Consider the following 17325-nt stretch of genomic DNA (forward strand, 5'->3'; position numbering starts at 1 on the left):
TTTAAAAAATGAAATGTTATTAATGAGCTTTGTAAATTCTAAATTTTTAGAGCAATGATTCTTTTTCTGTATATGCCTGCGTTGCTTGGAACATTCTGTCTATAGTCTAATATACCTGTTGGGCAAATTCTGTTAATTCTTTGTCAGTCTTTAATTAGAAAAATAATACTGTAGCACTGTATTAAATTTATTTTTCTCATCTTAAGTATGTAAGGCAGAAAACCCCTTTAACCTTGAATTCCAACATGAGAACAGAATAGTTATACTCTTGCAAATATTGTTGCTTTGCCTTGCAAACATTTGTGCAAAAGGATAACTTTAATTTTTTAGCTCATCTGGATGGACGTTATTTTATGCAAGATCTTGAAATAGTTGTTAATCATGCTTATAATTTGAAGTGCACAATGCAGACTGTCTGGAACATGCTTATTTTTGAGGAGCTTATGTTATTTGAATTTCCTCTGTAATTAAAAGTTTATGTTTTTGTTTGATTATAGTTGCAGAGAAAAAACATGATATGGTGTAAATTCAAAAAGTCCTACAGAAAGTTGCAAGGTTCTGCTTGAAACCTCTGTTGTAGAGGTGGTTTTGACCCATTTTTTGCTCTGACAAATAAAAGTGTTTAGGAAAAAGCATTAACATTTGCAAAGAGAAATGAGCATATATTTGGCAGCAAACAGCTGGAAGCTGTATTAACTCCCTCAACAGAACATGAACTGTAAAACCAGTACTGGACTGACCAGTGCATTTTAACATCAGTGGAGCCTTTCTATTGATTTTACCATTAATTTCAGAATAATTCTCCTGCAGTTGGCCTTGGCCCATCGATCCAGCCTGTACAAATCCATCTTCAGAACCTTCCTACCCTGTAGCAGATCAGCACTCCCACCCAACTTGGTGTTGTCTGCAAACTGACTGAGGGTGCCCTCAATCCCTCATCTAGATCATCAATAAAAACATTAAACAGGACTGGCCACAGTGCTGAGCCTTGGGGAGCAGCACTTGTGACTGTCCACTGAGCGGATCTAACTCCATTCATCACCAGTATTTGGTAGGTCCTAACAGTGGCAGTGCCATTGAATCACACTGAGAAAGCTCTTGTATAAATAGTTAAAATTTGTTTGTAATTCTAGTGAATTGGATACCTGACTAATATTTAGGACATGGCTGTCCACAAAATAAGTGTCTACCTGTATCAATTGAATATTAATGTCCTTCAAATCAGTTTCAAAAATGGCATTTGAATGCATAGAAATTGAAAGTTTTGGAGGATACAATGTATGGAAAGAGAGCTGAGGCAAAATGGAAAATTATTTTCAGTACTTCAGATATCTGAGTTCTCTTGCTAGGGCAAAGCCAAGTGAAGCCAACATCATTACAATAGTATAGCTTTTGTAAAAATGTATCATAATTGAAATCACAAAAAAATCCTTAATGTTAGTTGTCTTTAATTGCTAATTTTGATAATTATAAATGCTTTATTTATTGTTACTGAATTTAAAACCAATGATTTTTTTACCACTTTTGTCCATACCATTTATAATTGTAATGCATTTGAAAAGGAATTAATTTAAAACTTTTCTCCAATAATTGTTGTATTGCTTCACCTGTTTATGTAGCTTATATATGATATTACAATGGTACTGGACAAGTATGAAGAATGAAAGTGTTCTCTGTATCAGACAATAGAGAATACTTGGGAAAGCTGACTGAAAAGATCAGAGGCAGAGTAAAGATACTACAGTTCTAGGAAAAGTCATTGCATTTTATCAGAAAAAGAAAACTGTTCAGATAAAGGGTCAGACCTGCCAATTTCTAATAGAACTGATTAAATTCTTTACAAGCACAGGTGATCATCTTTGCTTGAATTTCAGAGAGTTACTCACAAGGTGGTTTTGGGATCTGCTGGTAAAAAGGCCTCTGCTTTGCAGCATAGATACTTCCAGGATAATGAGAACAAATGACTGCGAAGTGTCAGTGCCTCTTCAGAGGAGAAGAGACTGTGAGGTGAAATTCTAACCTTCTCCATTCACTTTGATAAGTGGCTGAAGTGATAAGCTTATCAAGTCTCTTAAATTATAGTTTAGAAGTTGAGCTCAGGAGGAATTCACAGTCCTGAAACCCTCCTGAAAGGCTGGTGAGAAATGCTGTGTTAGATTCAGTTCTGTCCTGGACAAAGACTCTCCCTCCCAGGTAAAGGGGATTGGCCCATAAGATCTGTATTGCTGCTTCTGCACTAGAAGAGATATCAGGCCCATCAACACCTACTGTTTTCCTCACAGGACTCTTGTGAGCAAGAGTTTTGGAACATGGAGCAAAATTTGCCTTCAACCCACTTCCAACACCACTGGCAATCCATTCCCAGATGGAAAAATGCTAGCTTTTTTCCCACAGGCACAAGTGAGAAATAGGGTAATTTGCAAGGAAACACATGCATTTTGCCTTCCCACTCCAAGAGGAAAATCCATGCTTTTTCCAGGATGTAAATCTCCCTATTTATGTCTCAAAGGAAGAAGAACTCGGAGAAATTGTTTCCCCTACCTACTTCCCCTAAAAAGATGTTCCAATGAACAAAATATTAGTTGCCTTCTTAGATAATAATTTATTTTAAACAGTGATAAAGCAGGATTATAAATTAAATATGTCAGGGTAGCACAAAGTTGCTGACTCCAATTTGGCATATAGAAAATAATTTTTCAATAGGAAATTATACTAATAGTAAATGAGATTAAAAACAAAAAAATCATCCAAATCTTGGATTCTTTTAAGCATTACTGATTTTTTAAAGAGCCTAAATTTGAATAAGTGTATTCTCTGAGCTGAGAGAAGAAGTTATTTAATATGCTGCTGTTGTATCATGTTAACTCCCAAACTTATTGCTTAAGGATCAAATTTGCATGCAAAATGGATGGGACTTACTTTTGTCACCTGTGTATGCACAGTTCTGATGGCTTATCTTGTACTGTCAGTTGTCCTTGTTACAAAAGTCATCCCCTATAGTCTGACGTACAGGACTTACCTTCATCATTTGCACATCTTTTGGAATCCAAATTTTTGACATTAAGGAAAAGTGGGTTTAAGTTCCTGCTCACAGTTAAAAGAACCACTGTCACCTAATTTTAATTAAATGAACAAAAGTAATATTCTTAAAATATCTTTGCAATAGGTATATTTTTTTCTTATTGTTTAGCAAAAAAAAAACCAAAAAACAAAAAAAAAACCCCACAAAACCTTTAAGAGTGCAAAAAAAAAAGGAGAAAATATAAACAGATACATTTGCGAGGTAAATTTACCAAGGGAGCAAATTAAAATCCCACTCAATAGGTTCTCTTCATTGCTTTTTTTCAAAGCTTTGTTCACTTCAGTTGTTCCTAAGCTGTGGTTTGTGAACAAATACTAAAAAAGGAAGTCAGTTTGTTTTCGGTTAAGAGTTTGTTTGTAAGTAATATGGTAATCTGAAAGAAAAAAAACAACTAGTTTTGTTTCAACAAGTTTTAAGATTGTTTTTATAAGGTAGAATACGGAAAGTATGCCCACCAACTGTGCATCTCACCTGTGTGTGCTGGAAGCATAAAACAGTGAAGAAAATCCAAAGCTCACTATGTGATGACGAGGCCCACAGTGATTAAAGCATGTACAGAAATTGGATGGAGGTCTTGTGGTTTGTGTTGCCATGGTGTTGGGGAGGAACAGGAAGCAGGGTAGAAACCACATGTTCTCGTTCTTCTGCTTGTTGCCCAGAAATATTTTGTACAAACACAGTACACAGTTTTGGTCACGGCAGTATAAGATATTAAGCTATTAGAGAGTGTCCAGAGGAGGGCAATGAAGATGGTGAAGGGCTCTGAGGGGAAGCCCTATGAGGAGAGTCTGAGGTCACCTGGTCTGTTCAGCCTGGAGAAGAGGAGATTGTGGGGAGACCTCATTGCAATTACAACTTCCTCGTGAGGGGAAGAGGAGGGGCAGGCACTGATCTCTTCTCTGTGGTGACCAGTGACAGGACCCAAGGGAATGGCCTGAAGTTGTGTCAGGGGAGGTTTAGGTTGGATATTAGAAAAAGGTTCTTTACCCACAGGGTGGTTGGGTACTGAACAGGCTCCCAGGGGAAGGAAGTGGTCATAGTACCAAACCTGACAGAGTTCAGGAATTGTTTAGACAATAGTCACATGGTGTGACTCTTGGGGAACAAACACGAGCTTGTTAAAGGGAAGAGGTAGGATTTCTAATGTATCTCCGAGGTGGAAAAAGAGGAAAAAGTGCAGTTAGAGAGATGAATTTTGTTTTATCAACATGGAAAAGAAAAGAAACATGTAGATATTTGTTGTATTGCTTCCCTCAAAATTATTAGTTTTGTCGCAGAAATTTGATTTCAGATTGAACTGATGAACAAATTGCCTTATACGAGACAACCGTACTGTAACAGTATGCTTTGGGCTAGGGTAAGTGGATTTAATTGATCCAGTTATGTGTGCTCAGATTCAGAAGTGCATGTCTTCTGACATCTCTTTGTGAATTCTCGTACAATTTTCATTGTGGTTCCTTATTTTTCCCTTATCACAACCTGTTTTAAAAAACCTTAGAATTTCTTTTGTGTATGATCTCTAACATCCTATTCTGATGATGACGTGCCCAGTGCCAAACATGTGTCAAGACTGCTGCTGCCTAATGTAGTCACGGGGTGTAGAAATAGCTCAGTGTTAGGCAGGCGCAAAAATGTGTGCCAGAGGAATTTGCTTCCTGGCATGAAGGAATTCTCTGTGACTGTTTTGATCTTGCATGAGTCTTGTGAAATACTGAAGTCGTGTCAGTTTCTGAAGTGATTATAGTTTGCCCCTGATTTTAGATATTTTTGATTTCTGGGATAGCATCCTCCATGCAATAGATAGGTTAACAATTCCATATTTCAGTGGATACACTCTGAACATGCCATTTTCTCTCTCTCTTGCTTCTTGCTGGAATCTGCAACGGGTGGATTTGTTGCAGATTTCAAACCTGTCAACACCCAAATGTGTGACACCAGCTCTCAATACATGAGAAAGAACTAAGCTGAGGGACATGATAATATGTAACAGGGGAAGATGATGGAAGTTCTGCAGAATACATTCCGTGCAGTAGAGAAAACTTTATATAAACTCCATTTTGAGTGCACAACTCTCTTATCAGCCTGTGTAGGACAGGAGTTTGGACTTCATGACTCTCCCTGGCATTAGAGGAAACAGCCTATGCTTTTACTGCAGAGAGTTTTATGAGCTGCTTAAATCACAAACCTGAGAGTATTAAAAATGTGTAACTCCCAAGTTCAAGTGAAGGAAGTTCATGTTTTGAAAATTCCCCCTGCTGTTAGAGAGCTGCGTCACCCAGCCGCCTGGCTGAATCTGGATAACAGCAACCCAACCGGGAAGTGCAGCTGTGCACACGCTCGGACTTTCTTTTGTGGCTGGCCAGTTCCGTGTGCACTTGCCTGGAGCCATGGCACAGCTCTGCTCTGCTGCTCCAGCCCGGCTGCTGTTCACCCTTGCTGTGCTGTTCAAAATGTCTCTGTCAGTGGACCATGTGCCGATGCTGCTTTGGTCAACTCAGAGGTAAGAAATCTAATAGGAGTGTGATCCTGCTTATGCCATTGCTCGGTGTTTATGCGTGCAGAATAATATATTGTGTACCGTCGATTCTGGTAAATCAGCTCATGGCAATAAAATTTTCCAATAAATAAATCTACCTCTTGGCTATCAAACAACCCAACAGATGATTTTACGCATTTTTATTTATAATTTTAGTGTTTTTATTTATAATTTTAGTGATCTAAGCGGGCAGAAAGAAGTAAATAGAATCCATAGTCTAAAAATCTGAAGTAGATGTGTTTTATTCACCCTAAGGCATCCTTGAGTTGTCTGTCTCATGACTGTTGGAGACATCGTGACTCAAGGTCACACCATAAGGCAGTGTCACAAAAAGGAGCTGACCAAAAACTATGTGGGAAACCTTAATCCTTGCATTTCCTAACTCCTGAACCCTGACTTTTCACTTTAATATTCTTTTTAATACAGGTTTTTAAATACACTGCTGAATGTATATGTACCTGTTGTTAGAAACAACTGTAGGGTCTTGACAGATCCAAAGAGACACATGAAATTCAGGGGTTTGAATATAATTTATAAAATAAGACTGAACCTGTCTTAAAACAACTGGATATAGACCCCTCTTCTTCCGAGAAGGAATTTTATTCATACAGACTTTAAGGATTTTGTGTAATTACTAGGGATTTCCAGAAATATGGTAACCTGGGCAAGTTCAGGTCAATACTGGATATGTACAGTTGTCAGACGACTACGGGCCACTTATTTACCAACTTTGCAATATATCTACTCATCTGTTATGCATTTCCAAAAGCTGGAACTCTGGTTCCTGTGGGACCACTGCATATAGAAATCTGAAAATTTTGCAAAAGTTTGATTTGGTAGCTTTGAATTTTTTTTCCTGAAAATAATAAATGAATATCTCAACATCAAGGGGGTTTTTTATATTCAAAATACTTAGTGATTCACCCCTGTATAAGACAGGCACATGTATGAGTAATAAACCTCTGTATTTAAAAGCAAAGTAAGTGTTGGAAAGAGCTGTTCTTAGCATAAAAGTGATCCTAAGCATCTAAGAAAAGATCAGTGCTTCCTTTGTCCTACTTCCTAGTTTATATAAACAACACACCTATTGTCAATATAAACAAAATCTTATCAGTTAATCCCTTATGGTCATAAAAGCAAACTTTCCATCAAGATGCAATTATCAACTTGTTCTACTGCAGATTGTTCTGGTTTATACAAATCTAGACTAAAAAAATCAGGATAGTCGACTGGTTAAGCCAGTTTCATGTTTCCAGAAATATATTCTCTGGAAGAAGTGTTCCCCTACCACGACTTTTGCATTTTGAAAGAAGTTCTTGTGGAGCTGAAAATAGTTCTAGTGAAGGTCAGTGAAGCAACTGAAAAGGTGGTTAATTTATTTAAAAAATAAAGTAACACTAACAGCAACTTTTGGTTGCTAACCTTAACTCTGTGCTTTACCTCTTGGTACTTTGCAGTGATGCAAGGTTTGCAGTGTGGGATTTACAGGCCTATGAAATGTGGAAACTACTATTAAGAATTTTAGGGAAGTTAACTACAGAAGTGCAGCAATTATCAATGGATTTCTATTGACTTTACAGGAACATGTCCCACCAGTGTAAAATTTTAGTGCTTCATCGGTCAATAGAAGTTGAGATTCACTGATCTATTCCATCCCCTTTGCCACATTATCTGTTAGGATTTGGTATTGAATAGTTGAAGGATACTACAGTTCCTATTTAGAAATAGTCAGGGTTTTTAAAGCCACATCTCAGCTGTATTAGGGAATGTAACACTTCAAAGTCTCTTTTATCCATTATTATTGTACAGTAATCATGCTATTAAAGATAATGTTAGAGATGAAACCTGCAGCTGACAAACACATGTAATGCATGAAGCATAAGGGAAGTGTGATATCAGCCCTTACAGAGACATTAGTAAATCAAATACCTCTTTCCTCTATAACGAAAAATGCAGATCTCTACTTGGAGAAAAGTGGTTTTTAAAAAACAGCAATCTTTCTCCATTCCACTTGGGAATAACTCAGTAGGTCACAATGTCCTGCTTTTCACAAAGAAATACTAATATATCACTGGGTATTCTCCAAATAACTTTGTCATGACAAACTTTCCTTTACCTAAAATCGGCCTTTAAACTAATATTCCTTGGTTGCTTTTGAAGCAGGAGAGATTGAGAAATTCTTACTGCATATGATACACAGAAGAAATTTGATTTAGCCATTTTGAACCAATATTCCAAAGAATTTCTCTCCCTCCATATAAAGGGAGGGAGTTTGAGGAAATAAATTCAATAAAATTAGCTCTTGCAAGTGCACCCTCATGTGTTTGTTTTGGGAATGATTTTTTCCTACAGTAATTGAAAATATATTGCTGCCTTCATTTATGCTATGCTTATATAGAAAAATTAATCCTTTGTTTTAAGTTTCCTTAAACTTATGTGCAGGAAAGCACATACATTAGCAGAGGTGTTTGTCACTGTGATCCCCCACAGCTGAGGACCCCTGGATGGTTCTGTGGTGGTGAGTCTGATGCACATGCCATGTGGATGACTGCATAAGGCTGTGCATATTGGGACAGAAAATTTTGTGTGACCAATCAATAATAGCAATCAATTTGTGTGCTGGCCAACTGCCTGTTTCACCCCATGTCATTGCTTACTGATCTCTTTCTGATTGCTTGAGGTGAAGAGTTCAAAATGATGGACTGGTTGATTGCATTCAGTAAGGCACACCATCAGTGTATCCACAATCTGTGGCAGTCACACATCTCTGTTTCACCCTGCAATTCCCAGTAAACCAGTAAAACCAGCCAGTAAAACACACTGACTGGGTATCAGAAATGGTGAAGAGGCTGGAGCACAAGTCTTAAGAGGACTGGCTGATGGATTTGGGGTTGTTTAGCCTGGAGAAAAGGGGACAGATGAGAGACTTTATTGCTCTCTACAACTACCTGACAGGAGGTTATAGCCAGGTGGAGGTTGGTCTCTTTTCCCAACTAGCAAGGTGGCAAAAGATTTGTAAGCTTTTCTTGGTGTCTTGAACCATTCTGTTCAGAAGAGCTTCTGCTGCTGGAAAGGTGCCTTTCCTGAGCAGCTTCCACAGAATGGTTCCTTCATCATGAAAACCTTAGGAGAGACCATGTTTACAATAACACTGAAGAGACATTCCTACTTACCAAAATTTTTATTAAAAAGTACTAGTTTATGACAATTTGTGGTCTAGTCTGAGTTCTACTCCTCTTGACCACCAACATACCTGCTGGCAAGTGTTTTGGAAGTTCAGATTACCTCTGGGAATTCTCTCTGAAGGTTTTCAACATATTCTTCTTCATTCTACTTAGTAACTAACTTTTTTGGAAAGATGCAACTATGCTCTTTCATATGAACAAGAAAATAGAGAAAGACATTACCCTGTTGGACAAAATTTGTTCCTGCTTTAACACAGTCAATCTGATACATGAATAAATGGGCAAGTTATTTTTCTGTCGAGTAGAATGAAAGTAAACTGAACTGTAAACTTGATATTAATCTAAAAATGAGGATATCATTATCTGCTGCTGCATATTTAAAGAAAGAAGAGTTGTTGTCATTGGTAGGAAATTTTACAGAAAAAAAATTTATTACTTTGCAGATCACAGTGGAATCCAGACACTGCTATGCACGAAGGACACATTGTCTCAGCACAGGAGCTGAGAGTACTCTTGCAACCTCTTTTTACCCAGAACTCCAGAAACCTCGTCTTGTTCCTGCAAGATAGGGTAAGTAACATCAATTCCTTTTCTCTCACCAATGCTGAGTACAAGACTGTACCTGAATGAGATGCTGTGGCTCCTTCTCACCAACCTACTGTCTTTGTTTTTCAGCTTAGCATAGATGATTTCACATACCTCACTGAATCCTATGGCAACAAGAATCCATTTCAAAATGTTCAGGCAAGCATTTCTCTCTTTTATTTCTTCATATGCAGTTATTTAAAATTAAAAGAAAAAAAACAAGTAAGAAAGATGCAAAAGGACAATAATTGGGAAAATGGAACTGAATGGCAGGAGTTTTCCTATTTAAATTATTGTTTGAGATTTTTGCAGCCTAAGCAGATATGTTAAAGAAAATAAACGGAGTTTGCAGATGTGTGCTTTGTAGCTATTTTATTTCTAAAGTTTTCAGAATTCATCATAACTGACAAATTTGCTCTTCAACACACTGCAATTTTCTGTTGTAAAAAACAATATAAACATCAAGACCAAGACCCCAAAATTCTATTTTGAAGCCATAGGAAGAAAAGAAGTTGTAGTAATCAATAATTAATTCCTTATTTTCAGAATTTAATACCTATTTTATTTTCATAGCAATTGAAGATCATGCAGGGACTTAACTGTTTCATATTCAAATTAAGATGTCACTAGATACTGTATTGCTTTAATCTTCATGAAAAAAAATAAGGCTACTTGATTAATTTGAAATAAACTCCAGGAACAGAATTTATAATGGAGTCCTCCTGAGTCAGTCAGCAACTTCAGCTTATGTCCACAGTGAGAAGGTTTACAGATTTTATGCACAGCATCTATGGTTGTACTTATATGACAGTTTATCGAAGTGTAATTAGACAAAATGTTCACACGTGGAAGTCATAAAGATATTCCTGGAGGCAGTGCAGGATGAACAGAGCTATTAATAATGTAAATGGTATCAGAGCACACAAGGAAGTGTAAATTCCCAAGCACTACACAGCAAGCACTTTGTGTAATCAAATACATAAATATTCACACATTACCTGTCTCTACATCTGTACTAGAAATCTCATCTTCCTTGCATGGCTGAAATTGGAGATCTTTATCTCTTTGCCATATAACAGCATTATAACACTGATGCTGAAACAAAAAACAAGTATTCAGAGTATGTACATGGGTTTTCTGAGGAACGAATGGGAGTCATAACAATTTGTACTCTGAGGATCAGTGGTTGCATCCGCAGGCAAGTGCACTGGTACTTCTCTGGTATGTCTTATCTTCTCTGGGTTTAACATCTCTACAAGGCTGCGTCTGGAGCAAATTTTTGTTGCTGCCTGGCTGCAAAACTGGTTTAATTTCATAAGTTATGTGAAATGCACTGCAATGCGTGGCATTGCAAGCTCCTAGTGATGTGGTGGTCTTATTTAAAGAGGACTTGGATGTTTAAGAGAAGGGATATAAAAGTATTTAAAACTTTCTTCTTCTGCCTTGTAATCAGGACTCCATCAGTACTGTAGATAGAGATTAGAGGCTCTAAAGGCTAGAGATGAGTCTAGAGACAAATGGGTTTAGAAATCAGGCTGTATGGTGGGTGAATTGGAGACTTACTGAGGGTTAGTGAGGAGGTCTTCAGCTAAACAAAAGGTCATGTTGAAGTAAATCTTTGGTCTGTATATGGCAGAGCAAAGATTTAAACCCAAGTTTTCAACAGTCTGAATAAATGTCATCAACTGTTGACTTTCTGACCCTGCCTCTGTCCCCACTCCATCTTGGAGCTGAGAAATTTTTTCTCATTGTGGCTTCTTTAAAACTGGAAAGTTTTTCTTTTTTTGGACAAATTGCTCACCTTAACTCCAGTACTTCCTAGATTTGTTCTGTTGGACTTTGCAATCTTGATGCTTTTCTAGCATAGTCTGGGGGAGGTGAGGTGCTGTAACATGAGTGAAAGAAAATGAGATGCATAAATTACATTTCTTTTTCACCTACGTGCCCATACAGAGAATTTTGTCAATATCTATCACATAGAGTTTAGTTTTTATTGCACAGGGTTTAGTTCTGAGGTCCAGAAAAGGATCTTCATAATCATCCAGTTCCATATTGGATGTAATAGAGTTTACAAAAATTTGCTCAGTTGCTATTGTATTAGTTGCACTTCACTTGAGATACTTTGGCTAAGAAATCCATTCTTAATCTTGCTATGAAAAATTGTTATAATATTCACACAACACAGGACAAAGTGAAGGTCGAGTTTGAATTTTCTCACTGGGGAAATTAGAATCTTTGATGTTGCATGATCACAATTTTTTTACCTTCACAGTCTATATTATACAAGTGATCTGTTAAGCTACAATAAAAGTCCATGTCTCTCAAGTATTCTCCTTTTGAACTTCAGAAATGCAAATTTATTCATAAACTTAAACTAGAGATTTCATTTAGAATGTATATGTGCATGTAGCAGCATGTGTATTACAAAAAGAAAGTGTTATTTGTAAAAGAGATGTAGGCTTGTAAACCTCAGAGACATTTTCAGATGTTAGATCTGTTCAGCTACATTAGCAGCTGTTTTGAGATTTTGGTATCAATGGGTTTGTATGCTATAAAAGAATTCTATTTTCAGTTAATACAAAAGGAATTTTATAGTTAGATCATTTAACTTGAACTTCCAAACAACTTTTAAATTAAATAATAAAATACAAAGATTAGCATTTGGGGAACTTCTTTGTCAAGCAGTCACCTACCCTACAAACTGTTTTTCTTTAATATTAGCTTTGACTTTCCCCAGACAGTGCTCAGCTCCTTAGAACTGCAATGTATGGAAACAAACTCCAATTAGTAGCCAGCTGTGCAGCAGCATAATTATGATTCTAAGTCATTGCCATTTGTGGTCCTATAACTCCATGGTATCCTCACTCACTGGTCATAGACTGAGTAGTACTATTTAGTCACATGTGATACAGAGGTCCTAGTATAGTTTTGATTTTCTTTCTTTTGTTTCTTTTAGTTTTATTATATTATTTTTTGACAAGGGAACATGCAGAACTGCAAAATAATCAAGATAAAAGTTCATCATAGGTTTATTCGGTGACATGATGTTTTGTTCTTTAGCCTGTTCTAAAACACTACTAATATTTGATTTTTTCAATTCTGGTCACTGTCAGGCTCTGAACTGCCATTTTCAAAGACCTGTTGTAACTCTCAAGGTTACTGAAGGATAACACTCAGTTCTATTACCTACTATTGTGTAGATAAAATTAGATTTTTCTTCTCACCTTGTGCTCCACTAAAATCAATTTACATTGAATCTTATCAATCATTCTGTTGCCCAAGAAGCTGTACCAGAAGTTCCTTCTGTAGTTCATCAGTCAACCCTTGCCTTGAATAATTCAGCATAATGAGTAGATTTCATTAGCTCAATATTTATATTTTTTTTACCAGATAATTTATGAACATATGGAACAGAACAGATTTGAGTGCAGTAACTTCTATTTTTTCTACCCCTTGCTTGCTGTATCTTTACTTATCATTTACTTACCTTCCTGTGAAGACTACCTCTCTCTCACCAAAGCAGCTTCATTTCTTTAGCAGTCATTGCTTCAAGACTGCCAAATACCTTTTGTGGATCCAAGTAGACTGTACGAGCTAGAGCTTCCTAGTGTGCGTGCCTATTGACTCCTTTGGAGATTTTCAGCAGAATTGTGAGGTAAAACTTTTTACAAAACCATGTCAAGCTTTTCCCCAGTATAATCCTTCCTTGTTATTATAGTCTGTATATTATTCTTTGGAATACTTGCTCCCATTCTTGGAACTCAGATTTTCTTCTCTCTAGTTCCTTGGATCTTTCTGTAACCTTTGGGAAAATAAACTCTTGTGTCATGTTTCCCACTATACAGTACAGTAGCATGGAGTTTTGTTCAACAGTGCTTCCTGTATTTGCAATAGACTTTATTAGCAGAAGTACATCAGATCAGTTTTCATTAAAATCATACTGTATAGCTTTATGCATACATTTGAAGGACACAACTACAGTGTAAGAGTTTGTAAGATAGATACTAATTGGAAAGTTAAAATTAAACAATTGTAACTTTCTTTGCAGTTATCACTGTGTGTAGAAACAGATGTCCTTCCTAGTCTGTTTAAATAGATTTTTCTTTTTTATAGATAACCCATTGACCAATTCTGTAGAAAATAAATAAAATACTTTAATATTTTAAGTGACATACAGGTAAAAAAAATAATCAAAAGATTTCTTTTACATGGAAGAGCCTGCCTGCTTCAAACGTAGGTTGCCAGATATTTCTGCAGCTCAAACAGGAGTCTTTTTCCCAACTAATATTTTTTATTATAGGACTGTCTATCAGCTTTGATGCCGAACAAACTAATTCAGAACAATGAGTAGGCCTACACGATCTTTTATGGACAGATGCATAAGTTTTTAACAAAGATTTTAATAATAAGGTTTTAGTGATAGGCCTAAATTTACTCCATTCAAGCTTCAAATGGCTTAGGTGTAATAGCAATGCAGTTATAACACTGAAGTAAGGGCAAGTAATTCTGGGCACAGATTTATCCTAATACAGTTACTTTGGGATAGCTAGGAATGTGGACAGAGTCATCCCAAACCTACCTTCAACAAAACCTGAGCAGTGGTATATGTCATCCAAGAGTGATGTTTCTTATCTATTTCACCAAGGAGATTTCTTGAAGGGACCCTAAAGAAAGTAAATGTGCTCATAATCAGAGTAAGCTGCCCATGGACAAGTTATAGATACTGCATTTAATGTAGGAAGTTCTACTGTCAATCCAACAGTTCAATAGGAGTTTTTTCCTTTTCCCTTTCCCTTTCCCTTTTTCCCCTCTCCGTCTCCCCTTCCCTCTCCTGTTCCTAGACACCATTCTTTAGCACACTGAAAAATCAGGTGTTTCTCAATAGTCCTCTTCATTCTCCACCCACTTTTGGAATTCTCATGTTTTGAACAAGCATGGCAGCTGAAATCCTAAAATGTGTAAAGCAACATAGGGGTATTGTAGAGAAAAGTGCACTGTTGCCAAATGTCAAGATGGGCAAACAAGAGGCATGTGATTAGAATGGCTGAGGCTAAGGAACTGACATCCAGCTGTTTCTACCCTTCAGATGAAAAACAGTTGAATACCAATGGCTGGACACTGAGACAGATGGCAGTGCAGGATTGTTTAGAAGCAGAGGCACAACACAGATATTACTCAGTAATGATGCATTTTATATCTTATTCTACAATAAATTAGTAATCTGCTTAATATATATCCTTGGAAAAAGTGGCTGCTGTCATTCTGGCTGCTATTATGGGACAAGGGATTAAAATACTGAAAATAAAAGAAAATCATTGAAATGCTTAGAATTTCAGCTCTAAATTCATATCTGTAAACAAAACAAAATTCATCACTCAAAGACCTATGAACAAGATCAGTGCTTTCTGCTCTATTTCAATTTCTGCAGTTTTTTATTTATCAGTCTGGCAAATCAGACAATACTGCATAATCCTCCCTTATGAGCATCTATAGGAATGTGAAAATAACTAGCCTTTGCCTAGGAGGGAAAATGTGAGCAATTAGAAAGAACCAAAGCAGGTCAAAAAAGTGGTAGGCAGCCAAAGACAAAAAGCAAAAAAGAACAGTAGGAGGAAGGTGTTAGCAACACTACAGCACTCGCATCAAAGGGAGAGAAAGAGTGTAATAACCTGAATATCTGAATGTTGGATTAAGTGATAGAGTTAGTCTAGACTTAAATGTAGAAAATGGGAAAGCAAAGTTAACAAGTTATAATTAATTTCTCCAAGTCAAGTCTGTTTTTCTTATGACAGTACCTAATGAGTAACCTCTTCCTGACCCATGAGCCTTTTTTTTTTTCTCTTCCTTGTATAATTGAAGAGAGCAGTGACAGAGCAGCTTTGGTTGGCGCTTGGCATCAGACCAAGGTCAAACCACCACAACATTAAATTTGGGGTACATTAATTTTGATAATTTTCAAGTCTTCATCTTGCACTTTGTTTCCACAAAAATTTGAAGTTAATGTTATTATCAAGAAAAATCTTTGGAAATATGTTTTTTGACTATGTGGGTTTCAAATTTACAGAATGAGAATGTTTTTCAATTCATTTCAAGTATTTTTATCAGAAACTCAGCTATGAGAATTGTAAATAAGCTGATAGATACCCTGATGCTTTATCATCTAAACCAATTCAGCCTGAGCTTTATAATTTGTTCTTCAAATAGAAAGTATATGACATGAGCTTTGTTTGTGTGTGTCTGGAGGCTCTGTACATCCTGAAATATGTAGCTTTTGTTAATTAGTACTTACAAATTAGACACTTGTCTGTACTGTGTGCTGTACCACCAGGATGTACAGGGTGTTTTTTATGCAAAGTTACTGAACAGAGCTGCTGGAACTGGAGGTGTTTGACATTGTTCCTTCTCACTTCTGAGGGCATTTAGTTAGAAGGTCATGTGAGCTTTGTTTTTGGCAGCATTCAAAACCTGTATGCTCATCTCCAGTACATTCTTAACTTGAGAACTTCTATATCATCTGTCTCTCCTCTTACACCCCACATGTGGAAAGGACAAGTAAAAAGTTGGTGTTACTGAGTGCTTTAAGCTTGCTGCAAGAATGTTCATGAATAAGAGCAACACAAGTGTCTCTCCACTGCCCCTTTCCAGGAGCAGGCTGCAGCAGCATTAGGCTGGTGAGAATTCATGTGGTGTTTACCATGGTGGTTTCTCACCTTGAATATTAAATTAAGAATACCTAAAAAAAAAGAGAAGGTTTGTGTGTAATTATTAAGCAACTAAATAAACTGTTCATAAATTTATTACAGGAAATTCTTCAGTCTTCTCCTTCATCTTTAGTTTTGCCAGCTGTTGACTGTGAGGCTACAAGGTATCTTCTGAGCTTTCTTCAGGAGTCAGGAGATTGGAAGTTAACAAACGTAACTAATCTCAATGTGTCTCAGCTGGAAGTGAATGCATCCGAAGGAAACTTACTGGTGGTTCAACTACAACCACTTGTCAGGTAGGAGCTTATTACAAACAGAACTGACACTTCATGTGTGCATGAATTTTAGAGCTTTTGAAAACAATCGGTTGCATTCAGGACATTCGAAAACCAGAGTAGAAGTTTATAGAGCTCTTATAAGGGTGAATTCAGGGTTTTTCAAAGTCCCCTGATGAGCTTACCAGATGTAATAGATGAATTATGTTCAACAAGGCAGTCAGGCATGTCTATTTTGTCTGCCTCATTATATGAGAACAAAGGGACAGCTAATAAAACTAAATGGCAAAACACCTTTAGCAGAAAGGCTCAATTATTTTACTCAACACATGATTAACCTGCAGAATTAATTGCTAGAAGGCATTCCAGGGGCAAAAAAACCCCAAACCTGACAGAATAACTAAGCAAGCAGCTAATCATACAGACAAACCTGAAGCTAACATGAATAAAAAGACTGATTTTCATCACTCTGGAAGGAAGAGGTGGGCTATAATTCTTCATATTTCCAGCCCTATGAGGACTGTGATCTAACAGAGGCAGACTGAGACTGTTCCTTCAGGTGAACATATATTTAGAAAATATAAGGCATAGTTGCTCAGCTGCTCCTACTCTTTCTTCTTCCCAGCCTTTTACTTGGGCATTTGTACATCATGACATGCACTTCAGTGTAAGGTGCATATATCAATGTGCCTGAAAGAAGTGCAATTCCAGCTGTCATGTTACTGTACAAAAAGAGGCATGATACTTGTTTTAAGGAGCTCATGGTAGACAAGGGGCCAAGGCCAAATGAAAAGAAAGCTACCTGAAGATTGGTCAAAATAACATCAGTAGTCTGGCTTCTCTGTAGCCTAGGAAGTTTGAGGGGTTTAAGGAATCAGCTGAAGATGTGGTCCTTGTACTTCTAATGGCTTTGCAGAAGAAAAGGGTCATTAGGAGGAAATGAGAGAATGATGGAGGGACT

General features: G+C 36.9%; 1 protein-coding gene across 1 annotated transcript in view; it reads left to right on the forward strand.

Annotated features, from left to right (window-relative positions):
- The first annotated feature begins 89 nt into the window (after positions 1-89).
- The window catches only part of ATP6AP1 (ATPase H+ transporting accessory protein 1), a 50582-nt gene continuing 33346 nt past the window's right edge, over positions 90-17325 (forward strand). Inside the window, exons 1-4 of the mRNA XM_050324380.1 lie at positions 90-5582; positions 9247-9373; positions 9479-9547; positions 16192-16385. Coding sequence (XP_050180337.1) covers positions 5470-5582; positions 9247-9373; positions 9479-9547; positions 16192-16385 — 503 coding nt within the window. The 5' untranslated portion in view covers positions 90-5469. The remainder of the gene's footprint in view (positions 5583-9246; positions 9374-9478; positions 9548-16191; positions 16386-17325) is intronic.

The sequence above is a fragment of the Myiozetetes cayanensis genome, unplaced genomic scaffold (genome assembly GCF_022539395.1).
Source record: "Myiozetetes cayanensis isolate MyiCay16 unplaced genomic scaffold, myiCay2020 scf3, whole genome shotgun sequence".
NCBI lineage: Eukaryota > Metazoa > Chordata > Aves > Passeriformes > Tyrannidae > Myiozetetes > Myiozetetes cayanensis.